Raw genomic sequence first — 19737 nt, 5'->3', positions numbered from 1 at the left:
TCTTAGGACAAAGTTAAACTATAATCCTCCAAAAGATGATGGATCAACCTATAAGATTGAACTTGAAGGGATATCGGTAATGGTTATGAGAGAGATCCTGGATTACATCTTCAGTGGGCAGGTATGATGAGACACAGAGGAAGGAGGACTGAGTAGAGGCTCCTCAAGCTCAGGGTGAGGGTCTCCTTCATCCACTCTGTGACTGAGCAACACCGCCATCTCCATCTTCTGTCACTGTGTGCTTGACTTGGGTCTCCTCCTGGACATGGCACCCAAGGGTGTTCTTCCGGGGCTCTGCCCTTGAAGGAACAACAGACTAAGTAAGATCTTACCCAAATCCCAGGTTTTGTTTCTACCGTCCTGAGCTCCACCTTCCAGTCTGAGACATGAGGAACATGGGATGCTCCCTTCGCTGCTGTCTTTTTGTTTTTTAAATCTTCATTCCAGTCTTGCTTTGTACCCACACTATCGGGGAACTCGTTCTGTCTCCACAGCATGGACTTGGGAGCCTTCTTGGGCGGTGGGGATTATTTTGTAGAAATAAAGACTTCGAGATTCACACCAGGGACAGGCACGTGCATCGTACTCATGATGCCTCCGTCCTGTTGCCTCAGGAGGACCAACATCCCTGTTCCCCCACATTCTTTCTTTCTGATTTCCCTTTAGTCTCTGTACCCATTTATATTTCTGGGGATTTCATGAAAGCCAAGGAAGAAAGTGATCAGTGGCTAGTGGTCCTTTCCCTTTCTTTGCCCTCCTCCACCCCACTACTCCCCTGTTTATGTGATTTCAAGTGTATAGCATGAGGACTCTTAGGGATAATCTTGGGTGTGAATTAGGAAGAAGTTCATGTGCCTCACATCTCATCACGCAAGAGTACGTTTTATCTTTACTCCTTTTGAGGGCTCATGTCCTGCTCTCTCCTTTATTCCTTCTTCCTCATCCTTCTTTTAATTTTCCTTTTGTAAAGGCTCTGTCTCCTACATAAGTATTCTGAGTGTACTGCTTACTTTCTCTAAATATGTTCATTCTGTCCAGAGTCAAACTCGGTGATCGTCATCCTCTTTGAAGTTTTTTTATTTCATTTCATGATGTTATCACTTTCTCTTTTCTCTGAACACTGGGTGGTGGGTGTGTGGAAATAAGGTTATGTGTATGATTATTAAAAATAAATGAATTTAAACCAATTTGGGGACAGCCCTTAAAATACTGGCAATGCTCCTTAGCATCACAAAACCAGGCTTAGGTCCAAACTCTTAATCTAACTTGTAAAATCAGTTCAGTGGCAGTTATAACAAGTTAGAGGAGTGTATTCATGTTCAGGCTTGCATTGGAAACTTGAAACCTTATTTATCTATGGTACAGAGTGTGCAAATTGTGGTAAAATGTTTCTTGCTGCACTTCACTGTGAAATCTCTCCTTAACGCTTCCTAATGGAGGATAAATACCCATTCTTTCGGAGAGTCTGGACCGTTCGTGATTGTGACAGTATTTTAGGGGCCTGTTTCTTGATGTTGCCTTACTGTTGCGTAGAAAAACAGTGAAGTGGTTGGAGGAAGAAGCATCAGTCAAGAAATTGAAGAAAATTAAGGGGAAGTAAATGTTCACAATGATTAAAAAAAAAAAAAAATCGGGCTTCCCTGGTGGTGCAGTGGTTGAGAGTCCGCCTGCTGATGCAGGGGACATGAGTTCGTGCCCTGGTCCGGGAAGATCCCACATGCCGCGGAGCGGCTGGTCCCGTGAGCCATGGCCGCTGAGCCTGCGCGTCCGAAGCCTGTGCTCCGCAATGGGAGAGGCCACAACAGTGAGAGGCCCGCGTACCACAAAAAAAAAAAAAAAAAAAAAAATCCTCTTAGGGATTTATTCCAGATAGTAGCTTTGAGACCAAATTGTATCTTTTGCACCAAGTGCAATGTTTGGGGTTCAGAATGAGGCCCCTTGGGCAGTGTGGCTCTCCCTCTCTTCAAGGGTCCGTGTGGTATCTTCCACATACCATTTGGCAAAGAAGTGAACTTAATGTATTTGGAGGCAGGATTTTCATTAGTTCAGGTGCTAGCATTTAAAGAAATCGCCTTCAGTTTGCCATAGAATGGGGGACTTGCCATTTCCTAAGCATTTCAGTCATTTGAGGTTTTTCTCTAAGTATAGAAGCGAGCCCCATGGACAGTTCACCTTGGCAGGGATATTGGTGGTTCATCTAGGTAAAGGAAGGGAAGAGCTGGGAAAAGTTAATCAGCCACGCGCTGCCTGTGTTGTCCGCAGGTGCCTTGGTGCCCTCGGACTGTTCTTGAAAACAAAGCTGAACCGTATGAAATCGCTAGTTTTCAATCATCTTTGACCTCTGCAAATGGAGCTTTCATATGGTCCAGCCTGATAGATTAGTGGTTGCGTTCTAAATATATACATTCAAACATAGACTATCTATGATCATTCTTACAGATCCGGCTGAGCGAAGATACCATCCAAGACGTTGTGCAGGCAGCAGACCTGCTCCTGCTGACGGATCTTAAAACTCTCTGCTGTGAGTTCTTAGAAGGCTGCATTGCCGCCGAGAACTGCATCGGAATCCGAGACTTTGCACTCCACTACTGCCTGCACCACGTCCATTACCTGGCCACAGAATACCTGGAGACTCACTTCCGAGATGTCAGCAGCACAGAGGAATTCCTAGAACTGAGTCCTCAAAAGCTTAAAGAAGTGATTTCTCTTGAGAAGTTAAACGTTGGCAATGAACGATATGTATTTGAAGCAGTCATCCGATGGATAGCACATGATACAGAAATAAGAAAGGTACCCGTACTTTATAGCGTGCTCTGACTTTGCCTTTTCACTTATTTATTCATTTGTTTATTTTTAATCCAAATTCTAGATGTTTTATTTTTCTCCTCCAACTTGAAAAACTGACAAGGTTGTGATCTAAACCATAACCTGGAAAACATCTTCCTATAGCCTCACTAAAGCAGTTTGTTGTTCAGACCAGTCTACCAAAGTCCATGTAACTCATCATATAGCAATGAAAATAGTAATACTTACAAGTCACATGATATCCTTTGAATGTTGTTATTAAGGGGAAAGGGATTTCAAGCTAAGCTGGAGAGTATAGAAATGCACCCTATACTCCTCATCCTAGCTTTCAGCATCCTTCCCTCTGCGATGGTGGGCTAACCCCTACAGGGACTCTGGTGCAGGAAGTGGGGTGAGAAAAGAATGGAATTCTGGCAGAGGGCTGAATTCTGGCACTGAGCTCTCCCTGGAGTGACTGACACCACTGGAGGAGAAGGTGGGAGAGCATTCCGGAGCTTTCATGGCAATGAGGTTCCAAATAGGAAGGTTCTAGGAGTGACAGCCTAGGAAGGAAGGGTCTTAGAGAATATCAGGCTTGAGATCCACATTGTTAATACATTGGGGGAGGGAGCTCTCACCTCTAAATCACAAGGCTTTAAGTCTAATATTTATATACTAGAGGCTCCAGTTACTATATCAAAATAAAGAAATATATTAGGTTTCAGAGTGGCTTTCAGAATGCATAATTGCATTGTTAATTGTTCTTAGTAACTCTTGGCTGACATTTTAATGATTATCTTGTAATTTTTAAATTCTGCAGGCCCATGAGCTTGTCCACTTAGAAACCACATTCGTAGCTTCAGCTCCTTAGTACAATTAGTGTTCTGTTTTCCCCATTGGTGGGGTAGATTGGGAAAGGGGATAGAAGAGTTTCCACCTTGCTGCCACCACTGAAGTATCTTCTCTCTGACCCTCTTCTTGCCTTAAAGTGATGAGGGCATATAAGATGGAACGGCTGCTGGGAAACAAGAGGCAGTACCTCATCCTGTGGTTAATCTGAACTTGGTGCTGTAAGGACTGTTGGCTTTTATTACTCAGGGTATAAAAGGGTGTACCTTAAAATGACAATTTCAAAGCCCAGAAAAACTAGTCACCTTATGTACGTAGAGTGCTGTAGTCAGTTGGTTCAAATCTGATGATTGAGTATGAAAAGTATATCATTCAGGGACTTCCCTGGTGGTCCAGTGGTAAAGAATCTGCCTTCCACTGCAGGGGACGTGGGTTCGATCCCTGGTTGGAGAACTACGATCCCACATGCCGCGGGGCAACTAAGTCCGCACACCACAAGTAGTGAGCTCGCGTGCCTCAATGAGAGAGCCCGCGTGCCACGAACTACAGAGAGAAAACCCTCACGCCACAACTGGAGAGAAGCCCACATGCCGCAACTAGAGAGAAACCCTAGCAGACTGCATACCGTAATGAAAAGATCCCTCATGCCTCAACAAAGAGCCCATGTGCTGCAAATGAGACCCGACGCAGCCAAAAAATAAATAAATAAATAAGGAAAATAAACAAGTAAAATGCATGAATATTTTTTTAAAAAGTGTATCATTCACATTATACATGTTAGATAATTGTTAACAGTAATTACTGAAGAAATGATTATATAGTACTCAGGATTATTTCTTTGAAATTTGGCTTTTTCAGATTTTTCTTGTAACGTTAATGTTGTTACATGTTCATTATCTAGTTGACCATATTGTATCAAGCTATTCCTGTATATGACGTTTCTATAAATGTGATGTAACTCACAGCACATCCAAGCATGTGAAATAAGGCAAATCATAGCAGGGTTCTTCTAAGTTTTCCTGTTGCTGTGGGAACCCTGTAGGGCATTAAAGAAAGCTGCTTAAAACTTCGCAGTGATACATCAAATATAAATCTGAAGTGATGGCTTTTTTTAAGTTAAACTTTTATTTATCAAGGCCAAGGGAAGTAGAAAGAAAAGGGGCCGTAAACACATTCAAGCAGTACTGACCCTTACCACTTGCCTGTTGATAATCTGACTGTCAATAATTTTAGTCTTCCAGGAGTGGGAAAACGTATATTCTAAATGTACAACGTATTCTCCATTTTTCCTCCCCGTGCTTTCCGCCCTCCAGGTCCACATGAAGGATGTCATGTCAGCGCTGTGGGTTTCAGGGTTGGACTCGAGCTATTTACGGGAGCAGATGCTGAATGAGCCGTTAGTCCGAGAGATTGTCAAAGAGTGCAGCAACATCCCTCTCAGCCAGCCGCAGCAGGGTGAGGCCATGCTCGCCAGCTTCAAGCCCCGGGGCTACTCGGAGTGCATCGTGACCGTTGGCGGAGAGGAAAGAGTGTAAGCGTGGCTGTGAGCGGTTTGATGGGTGGTGGTGTAAGGGAAGAGAGATTTCCACGTAAACAGAAATTTATAACACTTTTCAGTATCTAAAGCCTAATAGCAATAGGTTTTTTTAAATGTTTGAAACATTCTTTAGCGTAGTAAAACTAGTCCTAGTTATTATAAGCAGAACTATATAAAACATACTAACTACTAATCAGTTATCTCTCTCCTTAGTTCGCGGAAGCCAACAGCAGCGATGCGATGTATGTGCCCCCTTTATGACCCTAATCGGCAGCTGTGGATTGAACTGGCCCCTTTAAGCATGCCGAGAATCAACCACGGAGTCCTCTCAGCAGGTACCGTGCTGTCACCAAGTTTACCTAAACGCAAGGGCAAGTAATGTCATTTCAGAGTTGTGCAGAATGACTCAAAACCTTTTAAAGAAATAATTTTATTATCCCTCTGTGGTGACTTTTTCAGGGTGGCTCTTAGCTTCCAAGAGTATGGTAAGAAGAGTGTCTTCCGTCAGTCCTTATCGTTCCCAAATCTCAAATACGTAGCTGTTTTTAAGACGTCACTTGAGGAGCATTTTATTGGATGACTTAACTGATAGAAGAGCAAAACTCAGTGACTCCTACCACCCGTTAGCTGGATGATCACACCTGAGGCGCAGGACTTCTTTGAGCCGTGATAGCCTCTCATCTTGGAAAGTTGTGCAGTGTAGAATCGCAACATGTAACTATATTCAAAATAAGAGCGTCACATAAAAGCAGGCATTTCAGATGAAACTTGAGAAGATACTGCTTAACTTAGCTCTGGCTTCAAGTTGTTTTATGACAGGAAGTATGTTTCGGTTGACGTTTACAAGTTTGGAACGTTATTCAAAGCTTTCTCTCCAGGAGGTGATGGGGAAGGCTGTCCTTGCTGCCTTTCTCTTCACCTTGGATTTGCCTTGCTGGCTTCATCCTGCAAGTGCCATTTCACTTCATTCTAACTATTGTTAGCAGCTCTTCGTTTATAGTCTCTGCTTGCCCACAAACATTACCTTAAAAGTTTTAAGCTATGCCACACTGTACCATATTTTAGATATACCTAAAGCTATGGAATAGAAATGGAATCGTAGGTTCCACAATTATTGAAGTTTTTGTCAATGATAATCAGCTGGATGGAGTGGTGTAGGCAACAGGATGTGGGTCTGATTTCTCTGTTCCTTCTTAAAATTAGCTTCCTTAAGTTGTCCTACCATAATGTGTATACATGTGCATAATTTTCACACATGCACACCTACCACAAAGGTTCCTATATCACTGATTTTCAGATTTCCTAGAGAGGTTGTTTCAGAAACTTGAAACAATGAGGAGAGGAATTGTGCCCAGTTGTATTCATTGAAGTTGTGAAATGACTGAGTAGTTCCTATTTGTCCAGCTCATTCTGTGTTTCTTCTTTTCTTGCCTTTTTTCAAAAAATTGATTGACTTTTTTGTCATTGGGTTTTTTCCCTCTCTACCAGGTTAGAAGTTATATTCTATGTCTATATTCCTTTGAAGGTCACTTTATCTTTGCTTTGTTTTGTTCTTTTAATATTTACTTATTTATTTATTTGGTTGCATTGGGTCTTAGTTGTGGCAGGTAGGTTTCTTGGTTGCTGCTCACAGGCTCCTTAGTTGCCGCTCGCCAGCTCCTTAGTCGTGGCACACATGTGAGATCTAGTTCCCTGACCAGGGATCGAACCCGGGCCCCCTGCATTGGGAGTGCGGAGTCTTAACCACTGCTCCACCAGGGAAGTCCCCTGAAGGTCACTTTTTTTTTTTTAAAGGTCACTTTTGAATCCACAGCCTGTACTGTTAACAAAGTCTAGTAGTATAAATAGTACATTTATACTCTTATTTTTCATATTCCATAGTCTTACAGTATTAAAACACATAGTTATTTATAAGTAACTATTTACATATATATGTTTATCTGTTTTGTACACATATCTGTAGATAGGGTTCATTTAGATTTATCCACATATTTACCACTTTCTTTGTTTTTCCCTCTTACTCCTCAAACTTTCCATCTAGGACCATTTTCCTTCTCTCTGAAGTTCATCCTTTTGAATTTCCTTTAATGTGGGTCTAGTGGTAGCAAACTCTTAGATTTGTTTGTCTAAAGATGTCATTATTTTGCCTTCATCCTTAAAGGATATTTTTGCTGGGTATAGAATTTTAGGTTGGCATCTATTATTGAAGATGTTTTTCCGCTGACTTCTGTCATTCCTGTTGTTAAGTCGGTTGTCAGATCTAAAGTCCTGCCTTTTCTCTGGGCTGTATTTAAGATTTTCTTTTTGACTTGATTTTTCTGCCATTTCACTGTAGTGTGCTTAGGCAACATTTTATTTGAAATTTTACCATATTTGGAGACTGTTGGGCATCTTGACTCTGTAGCTTGGCCTTTCATCAAATCTGGAAACTTCTTGTTTGTTATGTCTTCATATGTCATCCTTGCTCCTTCTCCTCTGTCTCTCTGCTTTTGGAAGTCAGATCAAGCATGGCTAGACCTTTCTACTCCAGCCCCTGCCTTCTACCTTCTTTTCGTTTTCTTTTTCATCTTTTTGCTTCCCCATGTTGCTCTGTGATTTCTTTTGATTTATCTTGCACTTAATGAATTCTCTCTTTAACTGTGATGGATCTGCCATTAAATCCATCCATTGAATTTTTTATTTAATCTGTTTTTATCTTTTTTTCCCTAGAAATTCTCTGTAATTTTTTTTCAAATCTACTATGTCACTTCTCTTGTCCCTTCTTCTAGAGTTACCTTCACATTTGTCTTTTTTAAAACATAGTGAGCATTGTTGTTTTATTGTCTTTCTGATTACGCCAATATTTGAAATTTGGAATCTTTGCAAGACTACTCCCTATTGTCTGCTTCTGCTGTTTCTTCTTAATAGAGTCTGGTTTCTTTGTATACCTGAGTATCTTTGGCTGAGTGCCAAAGATTGTTTTATTAAAAATTATTTGTAGGGGGCTTCCCTGGTGGCGCAGTGGTTGAGAGTCCACCTGCTGATGCAGGGGACATGGGTTTGTGCCCCGGTCTGGGAGGAACCCACATGCCGTGGAGCGTGAGCCTGGGCCCGTGAGCCATGGCCGCTGAGCCTGAACGTCTGGAGCCTGTGCTCCGCAACGGGAGAGGCCACAACAGTGAGAGGCCCGCGTACCGCAAAAAAAAAAAAAAATAATAATTATTTGTAGGGATAATGTGATGTTTTAAAATCTTAGAATGTTAGAATCTAAAACTTAGATAAACGTACTTTCTTCCATAGAACTTCTGTGTTTTTTTCTGCCAGTTGCCTGAAAACACTACTAATTTGTAATTACTGTAAATCGAATTCCAATTTTGAGATTTCCTAGATAGGCAAGGAGATTTAAATCTGGCTTCTAATTCTGGTTGGCCTTCATCCTGATGGTTAGAACTTCAGCGAGGCTTTTCCTGCCAGAAGCCACGCCGTCTGTGGGCCTGGGATTTAGATTTCTATCTTCTTCATCCCCTCAAAGCCATTAAGAGAAAGGTTGCATTTTTCCCAGATTGCTAAACGCCCTCAGAGCAAAATGGTTTCCATGCATGGTAACCTCTCTAGGGCCCACATTTCCCTTCAGTTTTACCATAGTGTCTTGTTGGCTTCTTCTCCTTTAAGAAGACTATTTTAAATAGAGTCTGGGGAACAGAACAGATGAACTGAGATAACTCAAAGTCACTTGCTGACCGGGTGGGTGGTGTCAGTTTTCCTCTTAAGGTGCAGGGTAGTGGGAATCCACTCAGAGATCCCGAGGCAAGCGAAATGGTCAGAGTGACTCACAGATTTGGCTCTGTCACCCAGGCTTGGTAAGATCTCGAACCCGTTGTTGTCAGAGAAGGTATCTCCACATCCTATCTCTGCCCTTACGGCATTTGTATTTGACTAGAGATAGGTGTTGAAAACTTACATTTCAACTTCCTTGTGTGTCGTCTTTGATTTTTTGCAGAAGGATTTTTGTTTGTATTTGGGGGCCAAGACGAAAATAAGCAGACCCTGAGCTCAGGAGAAAAGTATGACCCAGATGCAAACACATGGACCGCACTGCCACCAATGAACGAGGTAAAATACTGCTTTTGTAATTTGTCTGATGTTTCTTTTTTCCCTTTAGCACTTTTGTTTGCTTTGCGTTTGAGTATAAGGAAAGAGGTAGCAGCCTCGCCAAGCCCCCCTGCCTGGTACGCTCGTGCCCCCCTCCCGGCTCTGCTCCCTGTGCCTTCCCTCGCTCCCCCTTCTGAAGCCTCCTAGGAGTGCACTTGCTTTGGGACCTTTGCTAGGTACCCACGTGGCTCGCCGCTTGCTTCCTTCAGTGTTTGTCCATGTGGCTCCTTCTCAGCGAGGCCTCCCCCGGCCTCTCAGCTCTCCTGCCCCCTCCCCTGCTTTCCTTCTCTTCATACCACGTAGAACCTCCTCACACACTAGATCTTTCTCAACGGTTCGCACAAGCTTTTTGATGATGGCAGCGCATTTCGCTTGTGTGGTCAGCGCTCTCCCTTCAGCGCTGGAGTGGGGCTGGGCGCCCAGGAAGTGCTGTGAGTGGATGAGTGTGAAACACATCAGGTTCTGTTGCTCTAGGCAGCCTTAGCCCGGGCCTCTCGCCCTCCCACCCCCACCTCTCCAGCCACAGGCAGTGCTGTTGACGTGGATCTTACTTGACTTCACACGTCAGCTGGGAACCACTTGCTGCCCACTGCTGTACAAAGATCATTTTACAGAGCCACACGGTAATAGTTCTCTTTCTTGTCGTGAGCTGTTGTGAGTAAAAAGTAAGGATTCTGCCAGTGAATTCACCACGTGTGTAGTTCCCTTGTTCCGGGAAATTCCTGGACTTGGGTTCTCTGTCTATTGTGATAGAAGAGTGAGCTGCTAGGGAAATCAGAAATATTTGAGAGAGATGGTTTTGAGCCTGGTATTTCTTTGCTGGAACGCTGGAATATAATAATATCTGTAATATTTATTAAATGTATGAATATCAGCTTTCAATCTGATAGTTGGCCTTTTGTCTACAAAGATCTTTGATGTCTTTTCAGGCAAGACATAACTTTGGAATTGTGGAGATAGATGGGATGCTGTACGTTTTAGGAGGAGAAGATGGTGAAAAAGAGCTAATTTCCATGGAATGTTATGATATTTATTCTAAAACCTGGACAAAGCAACCCGCTTTAACCATGGTTAGAAAGGTGAGAACGATATCTTGTGATAACTAATTCACAAATTGGATTTTAAAGTTATGTTTCTTCATTTCCTACGTATGCCTTTTAACACAATTGATAGTGTTAAAAGAATTAACATGATAGAATTCTGTCTTTGTGGGTAGCTTGCCTTCACTATTACCAGCCACACACCAAGCTAGGAAACGGTGTGTGAGAGCGTTTACCTTGGCAGTGGGCTCTGGGCAGCGCTGCTGTGTCCAAGGCCCACGCCTGATAAATGCTTTGTGACTGCACTAACCTAGGAAGGAACCAGGTCTCCCAAACCTGTTTTCTTAATCATTGTGCAGGACTGGGGAGAAACATTAATCCATAGGTAGAGAACTGCCATTGCTGAGTAGGATGAAAACAAATGGCTCATGTTAGCTGTTTACAGCTTAGTCTGTATTTCTTTTCCCTGGTGGAGGCTGGAGTTTCATCCTCAGGCCAAAGCCTTGTCCAGCGCCCTAGGTATTTTACACCGTGGGTACTGGGATTTACTCATAATATGATCTCTCACCGTCTGTGCCCTTTCGACTGACTTACTTGGGGCAGGAATTGAATGATGTCTTGCTCCAAGGAGTCCACATCTGGGACTCTTGAAATCGTGGTGAGAACAGAGAGCCTGGGAAGCCTCTTTAAAAGTTAGGATTATTTACTCACTTAGCGGAATAGTATTAGATGGAGTTAATCCTTTTCTGAGGATTAACAGTGTGTGTATTACCTTGCTCTTCTCATTTTTAAAAGCCTCTGTTGTAATATTGGAAGGCACCATACATAGTCTTACTATTAGAAGTCAGATCCTTTTCCAGATATTTGCCAGTGCTCTCTAGCCAAGCTGGTATTTACTCGCCCAACTTTAATAATAAATGTTGCCTCCCCCACTGTTGCTTTCTCCTTTCAGATTGGCTGCTATGCAGCTATGAAAAAGAAAATCTATGCCATGGGTGGAGGATCATATGGAAAACTCTTCGAGTCTGTGGAATGTTATGACACACGGACCCAGCAGTGGACCGCTATCTGTCCACTGAAAGAGAGAAGGTGAGAGAACTTGGATAAGGACTGTGCAGAGCCCCCTTCACCTGGCTTTTGTTTTTCCCTTCTTTCCGGCTAATCTTTTATTTGACTTGGCATTTGGTTGATATAACATTAAATTAATAAGCCATTTCCTGAAAAAGGAAGAGCCATGTATTTGTGAAACGTTGAATGGCGCAGAGCTAAAACAAGCGTAAGAGGAATTATGGAATCGGGTCATGGGTTGTAAATCTAATACCTAGTATGCCCTATGTGGCCTTTCAGGTTTGGAGCTGTAGCCTGTGGAGTCGCCATGGAACTGTATGTATTTGGGGGAGTCAGAAGTCGTGAGGACATCCAGGGGGGCGAGATGGTAACCTGCAAGTCGGAATTCTACCACGATGAGTTTAAAAGGTATTTATGAATGGTTTCATGCGGCTTCTGCAACTTTTTCTTTATGCTTTCAAAGGCATGTTTTGCTTTGTTTAGTTTTGTTTTCAAATTATTTCATTGAATTTATCTATTTATGTCTAATGCATAGTAGATATTTATTCAGTGACTTCGGAAATCTTGGTAACTCATAGGAAAGCCATAGAAGAATGTTTCTAAAATGTAGGTCAGACCTTGACACTTCTGATAGCTTTTAGGAGAAAGTTTAAACTCCTTAACTTAGCAGATATGGCCTTTTGTGATTTGGCCTATGTCTACTGTTTCTGCTACTGTTCAACCCAGATGCGTCACTTGAGTCCCACTGAGTGACTTTTTTCCTCCAAAACGTGGTGTGATTGTCTCAGCTCTGTGCTTTTTTTTTTTTTAACATCTTTATTGGAGTATAATTGCTTTACAATGGTGTGTTAGTTTCTGCTTTATAACAAAGTGAATCAGTTATACATATACATATACATATGTTCCCATATCTCTTCCCTCTTGCGTCTCCCTCCCTCCCACCCTCCCTATCCCACCCCTCTAGGTGGTCACAAAGCACCGAGCTGATCTCCCTGTGCTATGCGGCTGCTTCCCACTAGCTATCTGTTTTACGTTTGGTAGTGTACATATGTCCATGCCACTCTCTCACTTTGCCTAGAGTCTGTCATACAGAGTGAAGTAAGTCAGAAAGAGAAAAACAAATACCGTATGCTAATGCATATATATGGAATCTAAGAAAAAAAAAAAAGGTCATGAAGAACCTAGGGACAAGACAGGAATAAAGACACAGACCTACTAGAGAATGGACTTGAGGATATGGGGAGGGGGAAGGGTGAGCTGTGAGAAAGCTCTGTGCTTTTGTACTATTCTCTTTGCCTAATATTTCCCTTCCCATGTTTATCCAGTTAATTTGGCCTCTTCCAAAACTCTGCTTAATCATCACTGCCCAGAGAAAGCCTTCTCACACCTCGCAGTCTGAGTCAGGCTCCTCAGTCTGGGATCCTATACATCTCTCTCTTGGATGTGATAGAGGTAACGGAAGCTCCTTCAGGACAAGTTCCAGCTCAGCTTTGGGTCCTAGCTTCTGGCACCATACCTGGCCAGTGTCAGACACTCAGTAAACGTGATGTCAGAGATTCTTAAAACATCTGACAGGCCGCCATATGTCTTGTAAAGTAGGCAGCATCCTTCCAACCCCCTCACTTCCCTCCTCTGACACGTTATATTGTTGTAGCCACCAAACAGTATTGTTATTGCAGTAATATGTTCAAATCCTACAGGGAAACTGCCCTGCTGAAGTTAATCTTGTGGTAGCATTTCAACTGTGTTACCAGAAGGGGGCGCCAGAATATAATGTTCAAGTTCATATTATTTTAGATAAGGGCCAACAATGAGTGGTTGCCAAGATTTTAGAAATATGTATAAATGTTACCTAACTATTAGTGTATTTTAAAGTTAGGATATTTGCATAGCCTTTTCCCCCCCTTTTTCCTGCAATTACAGGGAGCAAACAGTCTTAGGAAAATTTACTAGACAACGTGTGAGAGCAGTTTGAGAATGCTTGCTCTGGTAGCGGTGGGGGGCAGAATTTCAAGGACTTTGCTACACTTCTCTTCCATAATATGTTACTGCGAGGGCTGACTGTTCAAGATATGAAGTAGTTTATTAATTTCTTGCCCAAATGAATCCCAAAACAGTGTGCCCAACCTCGTTAACAAGCAGTGGTCAGTACGTTTGGTTTCTGATAAAATATTGTTATAAGCCTTTGTCATAATGACTGAATTACTGTTTGGACAGTGTGAGCTAGAGAGCTATAAACTCGCTTGCTGAAGTAATCAGGGTTGCTTATGGTTTTACCATTTTCTGTCCCTATTTTGATTGTGTAGGACTTAAATCTGGCTGTAAAGTTTTTTATCTGCCCTTGATATGCTAGCAATTATTAGAACCTTTAGATTTCTGTCAGGTTGTCTCATATTAATATAGTTGAGAAGCTTCAGATATGAGTATATTACTTGCTTTCAGTTCATAATTGTTAAACATGAGTATTGCTTCTTCCTTGCTGTTTAAAAGCACTTCCAGATAAAATCTGTATTATCTTTAGTTTGCTTATATTCAAGCTTTCCAGTGTTGATTCACAAACAGAATGAAGAAAGCTTAACTTCTGTTGATGTATAGGATTCTTGTTTAGATAACACTAAACATGCATATAACACTAAGTGCCATGTATTAACTCATTTAATCTTCAAAACAACCCTCTGAGATATATAGTTACTCTTTTTATTCCTATCTTGCATACGAGGAAACCAAAACACAGAGAGGTTAAGTAATGTGCCCCAAAACACACAGGTAGCAGGTGGCAGAGCTGGAATTTGAACTCAGGCCCCAGAGTCCACATTTTCAGCCACCACACAATATTGCCTTAAAAATATAGGCTTTCCCATAAATACCTATAGAAGGGAAAAAAATCTATAAGTAGTTTATTTCTTTAAAGATCAGATGTTTCCAAGTGTGTGATATTTGCATACTCTGGAAACTGTTGCCAGATGAACAACCTGCATTAGATTGGAGACCATTTACTGTTTTTAAGTAATCTCTTGTCTTTCCTGTCTTTGTTCCCTATTTTTAGGTTAAAACTTTCCTGGAAAAATGCCATATCTTACTATTTTCTGTGTTTCTGACTAAAAACAAAACTATGTGAAGGAAAGCAAAAAAAAATTGCCATTATTTCTACCAAGTCATGGCAACAACTTCATATATCCAGAAAGACAGTACCTCTATTTCTGTTCCTTGTATCCCTGTTCTTTTACTCGTACTACCATCCTCCCAGTGGTCCATATTCAAAATAAGGTCATCTTTGATTCTCTCTTACGCTTCACATCTCATGAGTTGCCAAGTTTTTTCTTTTTTTTTTTAAACTCTGTAGTATTTTTTTACACATCCCCCCCCCCCGCCTTTATTTTTCTGCCCTGACTCCAGTGAGCTCACTCTTTTATATGTGCAAAGTCTTCTAACCAGTCTCTCTAATACATTTCACCTACTTGTGCTTTTGAAAGATTAATCTGACATTGGTCATTTCATTGTGATGGAAATTCTTCCTGTTTCCCCATTGCTTACCAAGTAAAGATAATAGTGTTTAGCCTCCTACTCGGGGCCCTCCACGATCTGAGGTTGAGAAAAATGTTGAGCCTTTTTCGCTTTCTCCTTTTCACATGTTCTGTACTCCAGCTCACTTCTTATAGCCATCCTGTGTTTTATTGTCTCTGTGCATTTGCTCAGCCGAGATGCCCTCCCCCTCTCATTTTTATATTATAGGTAAATCATGTTAACTATTCTTTGAAGCCTACATCTGTCAGTTTCATCTTTTGATGCCTGAATGTATACTTGGACAGACATCTTTGACCACTGGCTGAATCCCCTGTGGTTCTCTGACTTGTGGGTAAGGGACCATTATGGTAGCAAGGGTTAAGTGGAAGTCACTGGAACTTTCCTTCCCTGCCGAGATAGAAAACCAGAAACAGTACTGCATCCTGAGGAATGTGCAGACATTTGTGCCACTGTCAAAGACTTGAAAATGCAAGAGTCGTGCTACGTATCATATCCCCACTTAATTCACTTAGAAAACGTAGAAAAGTCAAGTGGATTTTGGAAAATAACCCGTGAGCTTTCATAAACTTAAGCAGGTGATTAAGCTGATCACAGACTCAGTCCCGCGGGTGGGGTCTTTATGCAGCACAGTCCCTGGCCTTGGTGCCGCTGTTGCCTTAGCTGATGCCTTCTCTTCACACCAGTCTGCAGTGACCACCAGCAGCTGTTTCTTGTACCTGGCAGGACCAGCGGTACCCCTGTACAGTGTTGCCTCAGGACTGTGTCAGTTTTGCCGTGTGCGGTATATTATTAGCCCCCAGAGATTTTGATCACCTTGGTGTGCCGTACTGTATTGGTCTGCCCCGTTGACCATGTTATGCTGTTTGGGTCTGAGGCTTGGGAAGTAGCACATACTACAGATGCCTTCGTAAGACACATGAGCAAGAGGATGGGAGATGAACGCTGCTCCTAGCCAAATCCGCTTCGGTCATGGTCCAGCCCGGAGACAGAAACCACCTCGTCATCTGCAGGGGAGATTTAATGTACGTAATTATTAACTAGGAAGAGTAGTTAGCTGCTAACAGGTGAGAGAATGCAGAAACAGCCGATGAAGGAAGCGCGACTACAGCCTGTAGGGCTGAGGGAAAGTGCCCCAGGAAGGAGCAAACTGGGAAGAGCCCTCCCTGCCCCGCAAGGCTGGATTTACCTCCGTGGAGGAGGGTGTGCAGTGGCCCCAGACGTGGCAGAGCCCTGGGGTGCCAGGGCCAGAGCTGGTGCGTGGAAGCTGCCTGCTGGCTGGCAAAGGACCACCCTGAGGGAGAGCCAGTCTGGTCCCCCGGCACACAGGAGGCGGCAGAGCAGATGGAGGAAGGAAAAGGCCACCGACACCAGGGAAGAAGCCCTTTCCTCTCCCCAGCCTTGCAGTCCCGCCAGCGCTCTCTGTGCTGCGCTTATCTTCTCAAAGAACCAGCTACGCATCCATGTTCATTTCTCCACTGTGTTTTCTGTTTCATTGGTTTCTCCCCTTGTCTATATTATTTCCTTCCTTTTACTTACTTTGGGTTTATTTTGTTCTTCCTTTTCTAGCTTCTTCAGGTAGCATATTAGATTTTTAAAATTTCTCCTATCTTTTTATCATAAGCGTGTTTTCCTTTCCCTCACTGAGCATCGTTATGGTAGCTGCGTGCAGGTCCCTGTCTGGCAGATAATCCCAGCATCTGAGTCATCTCAGAGTTGGCGTCTGTTGATTGTTTATTTCCTTGCAAAGGGGTTTTCATTTTTCTGGCTCTTTCGTTGAGTAATTCTGGGTTGTGTCCGGGGCGTTGCGAACATGACATTGTTGAGGCCCCGAGGTCTCTTGCTGCTGCTTCAGAGACTTGCTCCGGGCATTTAGCAGACAGTGGACTTGGTTAGACTCATGGAGCCTGAGGTGCAAGCATTCGTGGCTCCAGTGTCAGTCAGACATGACTCAGGTGGATGTCCATCAGTTTAGTTCTGCACCTTCCATCTTTCTGAGACCCCCGCACGCTTCAGTGATCCTTGTTGCCCCAAGATGCTCTCCCCTGATTCCAGTGGCCAGAAAGACGGCAGGGTTTTCTCTAGGGCTTTTGTTCCCCAGAGCTGCCAGCCCCAGGCTGCCTTCAGACGGAGCTACCAAGGAACTGGAAACTCATTCCATGTGGGTGCTTGTTCAGCTTTCAACTTCTTTCCCAAATCTGCCTGCTTCTGCTCGGTCTCCAGAGCCCTCAGGCAGTCTGTCTTTTGTATTTTGTCTGGAGTTTGTAGCTGCTTCTCTGTGGGAGGCTCAGCTGAGCCCTCGCTGAAGCTCCCTCTCCCCTCCCCCTCCCCTCCCCTCCCCTCCCCCTCCCCTCCCCTCCCCTCCCCTCCCCTCCCCTCCCCTCCCCTCCCCTCCCCTCCCCTCCCCTCCCCTCCCTTCCCCTCCCCTCCCCTCCCTTCCCCTCCCCTCCCCTCCCTTCCCCTCCCCTCCCCTCCCCCCTCCCCCTCCCCTCCCCCTCCCCTCCCCTCCCTCTCCCCTCCCTCTCCCCTTCCCACCTTCTCTCCTTCCCACCTTCTCTCCTTGCCTGTCTTACCCCTCCCTCTCTGCTCTCTCTGAAGCTTGCCCCATTTTAAAGTTTCCTTTGAGGGAGGGGGGATTCTTAATTCTGAGTTACCAGAGGACACATCATTGTAGCCTGCAAGTCCCGAGGAGCCCACGTTTGAGAACAGTGTAATAAAGGCATAATATTGCCTTGTCCATTACAAAAATTACTGCTACTTCACGATGCCTGCTATGTACTAGACACTGTGCAAAGTACTTTACGTTGGCTGTTCCATGTCATCCTCACAGCAGACACCTGAGCTTGGTGATGGTGTCCCCACCTTACAAATGACGAAAGAGAGACTGGGTTAGCTCAGTCATCCAAGGTCAACGAGGTGAAAAATGGTAGAGAAAGAAATGCAGAAGTACATGCCATTTATACCATTTTTAAAAGCAGCAGCTAAATATATGATCCAATTAAATTCTCATATTTTATGTACTTTGAAGCCTCAGCATTATATAAAATAGATCACACAGGATTATTTTTCTGAAACCCAGGAACTCTGAATCACTGATCTGCTTTGGACCAAATTTGGTAGACAGTCCACATAGACCAATGTCTTCAGCTTTGTGGATTTATTCCAGGGAGGAATTATGTTGAATTCTCAACTCTACAGAATTACTGAGGAATGCCCTTGTATTCTGACGCGTTCTTTCGGTAGATGATCTCGTCGCGTATGTCTTAGTTCAGAAGAAGTACCAGCTGCCTCGTGGGCGTGCCTGCGGCCCTGTCGGTGAACTTGCTGGAAGGGTTGTATGCCTCCCCAACAGGGTCATCCTGGGAGTGGCTCAGCTGCAGGCAGGGCAGGGGGGTACTCATTGGCTTTGTTTGATTCAGGACCTGGGAAGAATTGAAATGTCGAGGTTTAGTTATTTATGTTTATTTAGCCTTGAAGACATAAAATATGAACAGACCAGTTGTTGTATTTGACATTTTCCCAACTTTTTCTTTCAAAGGCCTGTTCGGGTCCCCGTTTTCGCTTTGCATTGAGAGCTCTTAGATGTTTCCCTTTCCCTATTTATTAGAGGCATCTCGGAGGCAGGGGCCCAACTGAACTCCCAGTCCCAGCAAACTGCTTGATTCCAATCAACTTTTAGATGTTCGAGGAATCGGATGTTAGGTGAAGGTACTCAGGGGTATGACAGCTTTACAGCAGCTTTGCTTCTGAGTGGTTCCATGATCTTGGGCAAATCATTCTGCTTCTGGGTTTCTTGGGATTAAAAATATGGAAGCTACTACTTTATATAACAGTCTGGGAAGAGTGCTCATTGAAATAAGAGTGCTGTTCTTAGTGAAATAATTTTACATTTGTATTTAACATCAAGATGCTGTAGACCTTAGCCAGTGGCTTCTTGGACACTTGATGGCAGAGTTAGACACACAAGAACAGTGCCAGGGCATCTTCGTGCTCTGATGGTGAGTGGAGGCCCAGACACTGGTAGTTCTGAAGGGTTTAGATACATTTCCAAGATCTGACTGAGGTCTCCTCTGACCTGGCTATGCCTTTAGCTATTACAGGGAAATTGTTTGGTCAGACTACCTTAAGTAAATATTATTACATAGCAGAGTCATTTGTTTTTGTTTTAAAGCAAAAAAACCCTTTTATTTTGGAATAATTTTAGACTTGTAGAAAAGTGGCAAAAATAGTAAGAGTTCCCAAAAGCTTCTCCCAGCTTCACCCAGCTTCTCCTAATGTTAACATCTTACGTACCGTAGTACAGATATCAAAACCAGGATACTCACATAGGTACAGTATTATTAAGTAAACTACAGACTTTATTCAAATTTCACCAGCTTGCCCACCAATATCTTTTTCTCTCTGCTCCGGGATCCGATCCAGGACCTGACATGGCTTTCAGTTGTTGAGTTTCTTCGGTCTCCTTTAATCTGTGACGGTTCCTCAGTCTTTCCTCGTCCTTCATGACCTTGACACCCTTGAAGGTTATTGGTCAGTTTTTTACTAGAATGTCTCTTCATGTGGGTTTGTCTCATGACGTCTCGTGAGGAGGCTGAGGTTGCGCGTTTGGGCCGGGAATCCCACAGAAGTGCTGCTGGGCCCTTCTCTGCCCGGCGTCAGCGGGAGCATGATGTCGATAATGTCTCGTTACTGGTGATGCTAATCTTGACGACTTGGTTAAGGTGGCATCTTTTGGGTTTCCCCATTGTAAAGTCACTACTTCTCCCTTTGTAATTAATGAGTATCTTGGAAGAGAGAATTTGAGAA

General features: G+C 43.4%; 1 protein-coding gene across 9 annotated transcripts in view; it reads left to right on the top strand.

Moving 5' to 3' along the window:
• Nucleotides 1-19737, top strand: part of GAN (gigaxonin) — a 101866-nt gene that overhangs the window by 32112 nt on the left and 50017 nt on the right. For 8 of the 9 annotated variants that reach the window (XR_007474471.1, XR_007474472.1, XR_004477038.2 and 5 more), the window contains exons 2-9: nucleotides 7-121; nucleotides 2440-2790; nucleotides 4947-5164; nucleotides 5384-5505; nucleotides 9150-9262; nucleotides 10231-10380; nucleotides 11294-11430; nucleotides 11689-11817. Coding sequence is in view for 4 of the 9 variants with exons in the window: in XM_033406413.2 (XP_033262304.2) it covers nucleotides 7-121; nucleotides 2440-2790; nucleotides 4947-5164; nucleotides 5384-5505; nucleotides 9150-9262; nucleotides 10231-10380; nucleotides 11294-11430; nucleotides 11689-11817 (1335 nt within the window). In the remaining 5 variants the exon portion in view is untranslated. Of the gene's footprint in view, nucleotides 1-6; nucleotides 122-2439; nucleotides 2791-4946; nucleotides 5165-5383; nucleotides 5506-9149; nucleotides 9263-10230; nucleotides 10381-11293; nucleotides 11431-11688; nucleotides 11818-13332; nucleotides 13456-19737 lie in introns of those variants that run through there. The other variant, XM_033406414.2, reaches the window with a different exon arrangement.

The sequence above is a fragment of the Orcinus orca genome, chromosome 20, assembly GCF_937001465.1.
Source record: "Orcinus orca chromosome 20, mOrcOrc1.1, whole genome shotgun sequence".
Classification (NCBI taxonomy): Eukaryota; Metazoa; Chordata; class Mammalia; order Artiodactyla; family Delphinidae; genus Orcinus; species Orcinus orca.
This window is presented reverse-complemented; position numbering and strand designations above follow the sequence as displayed.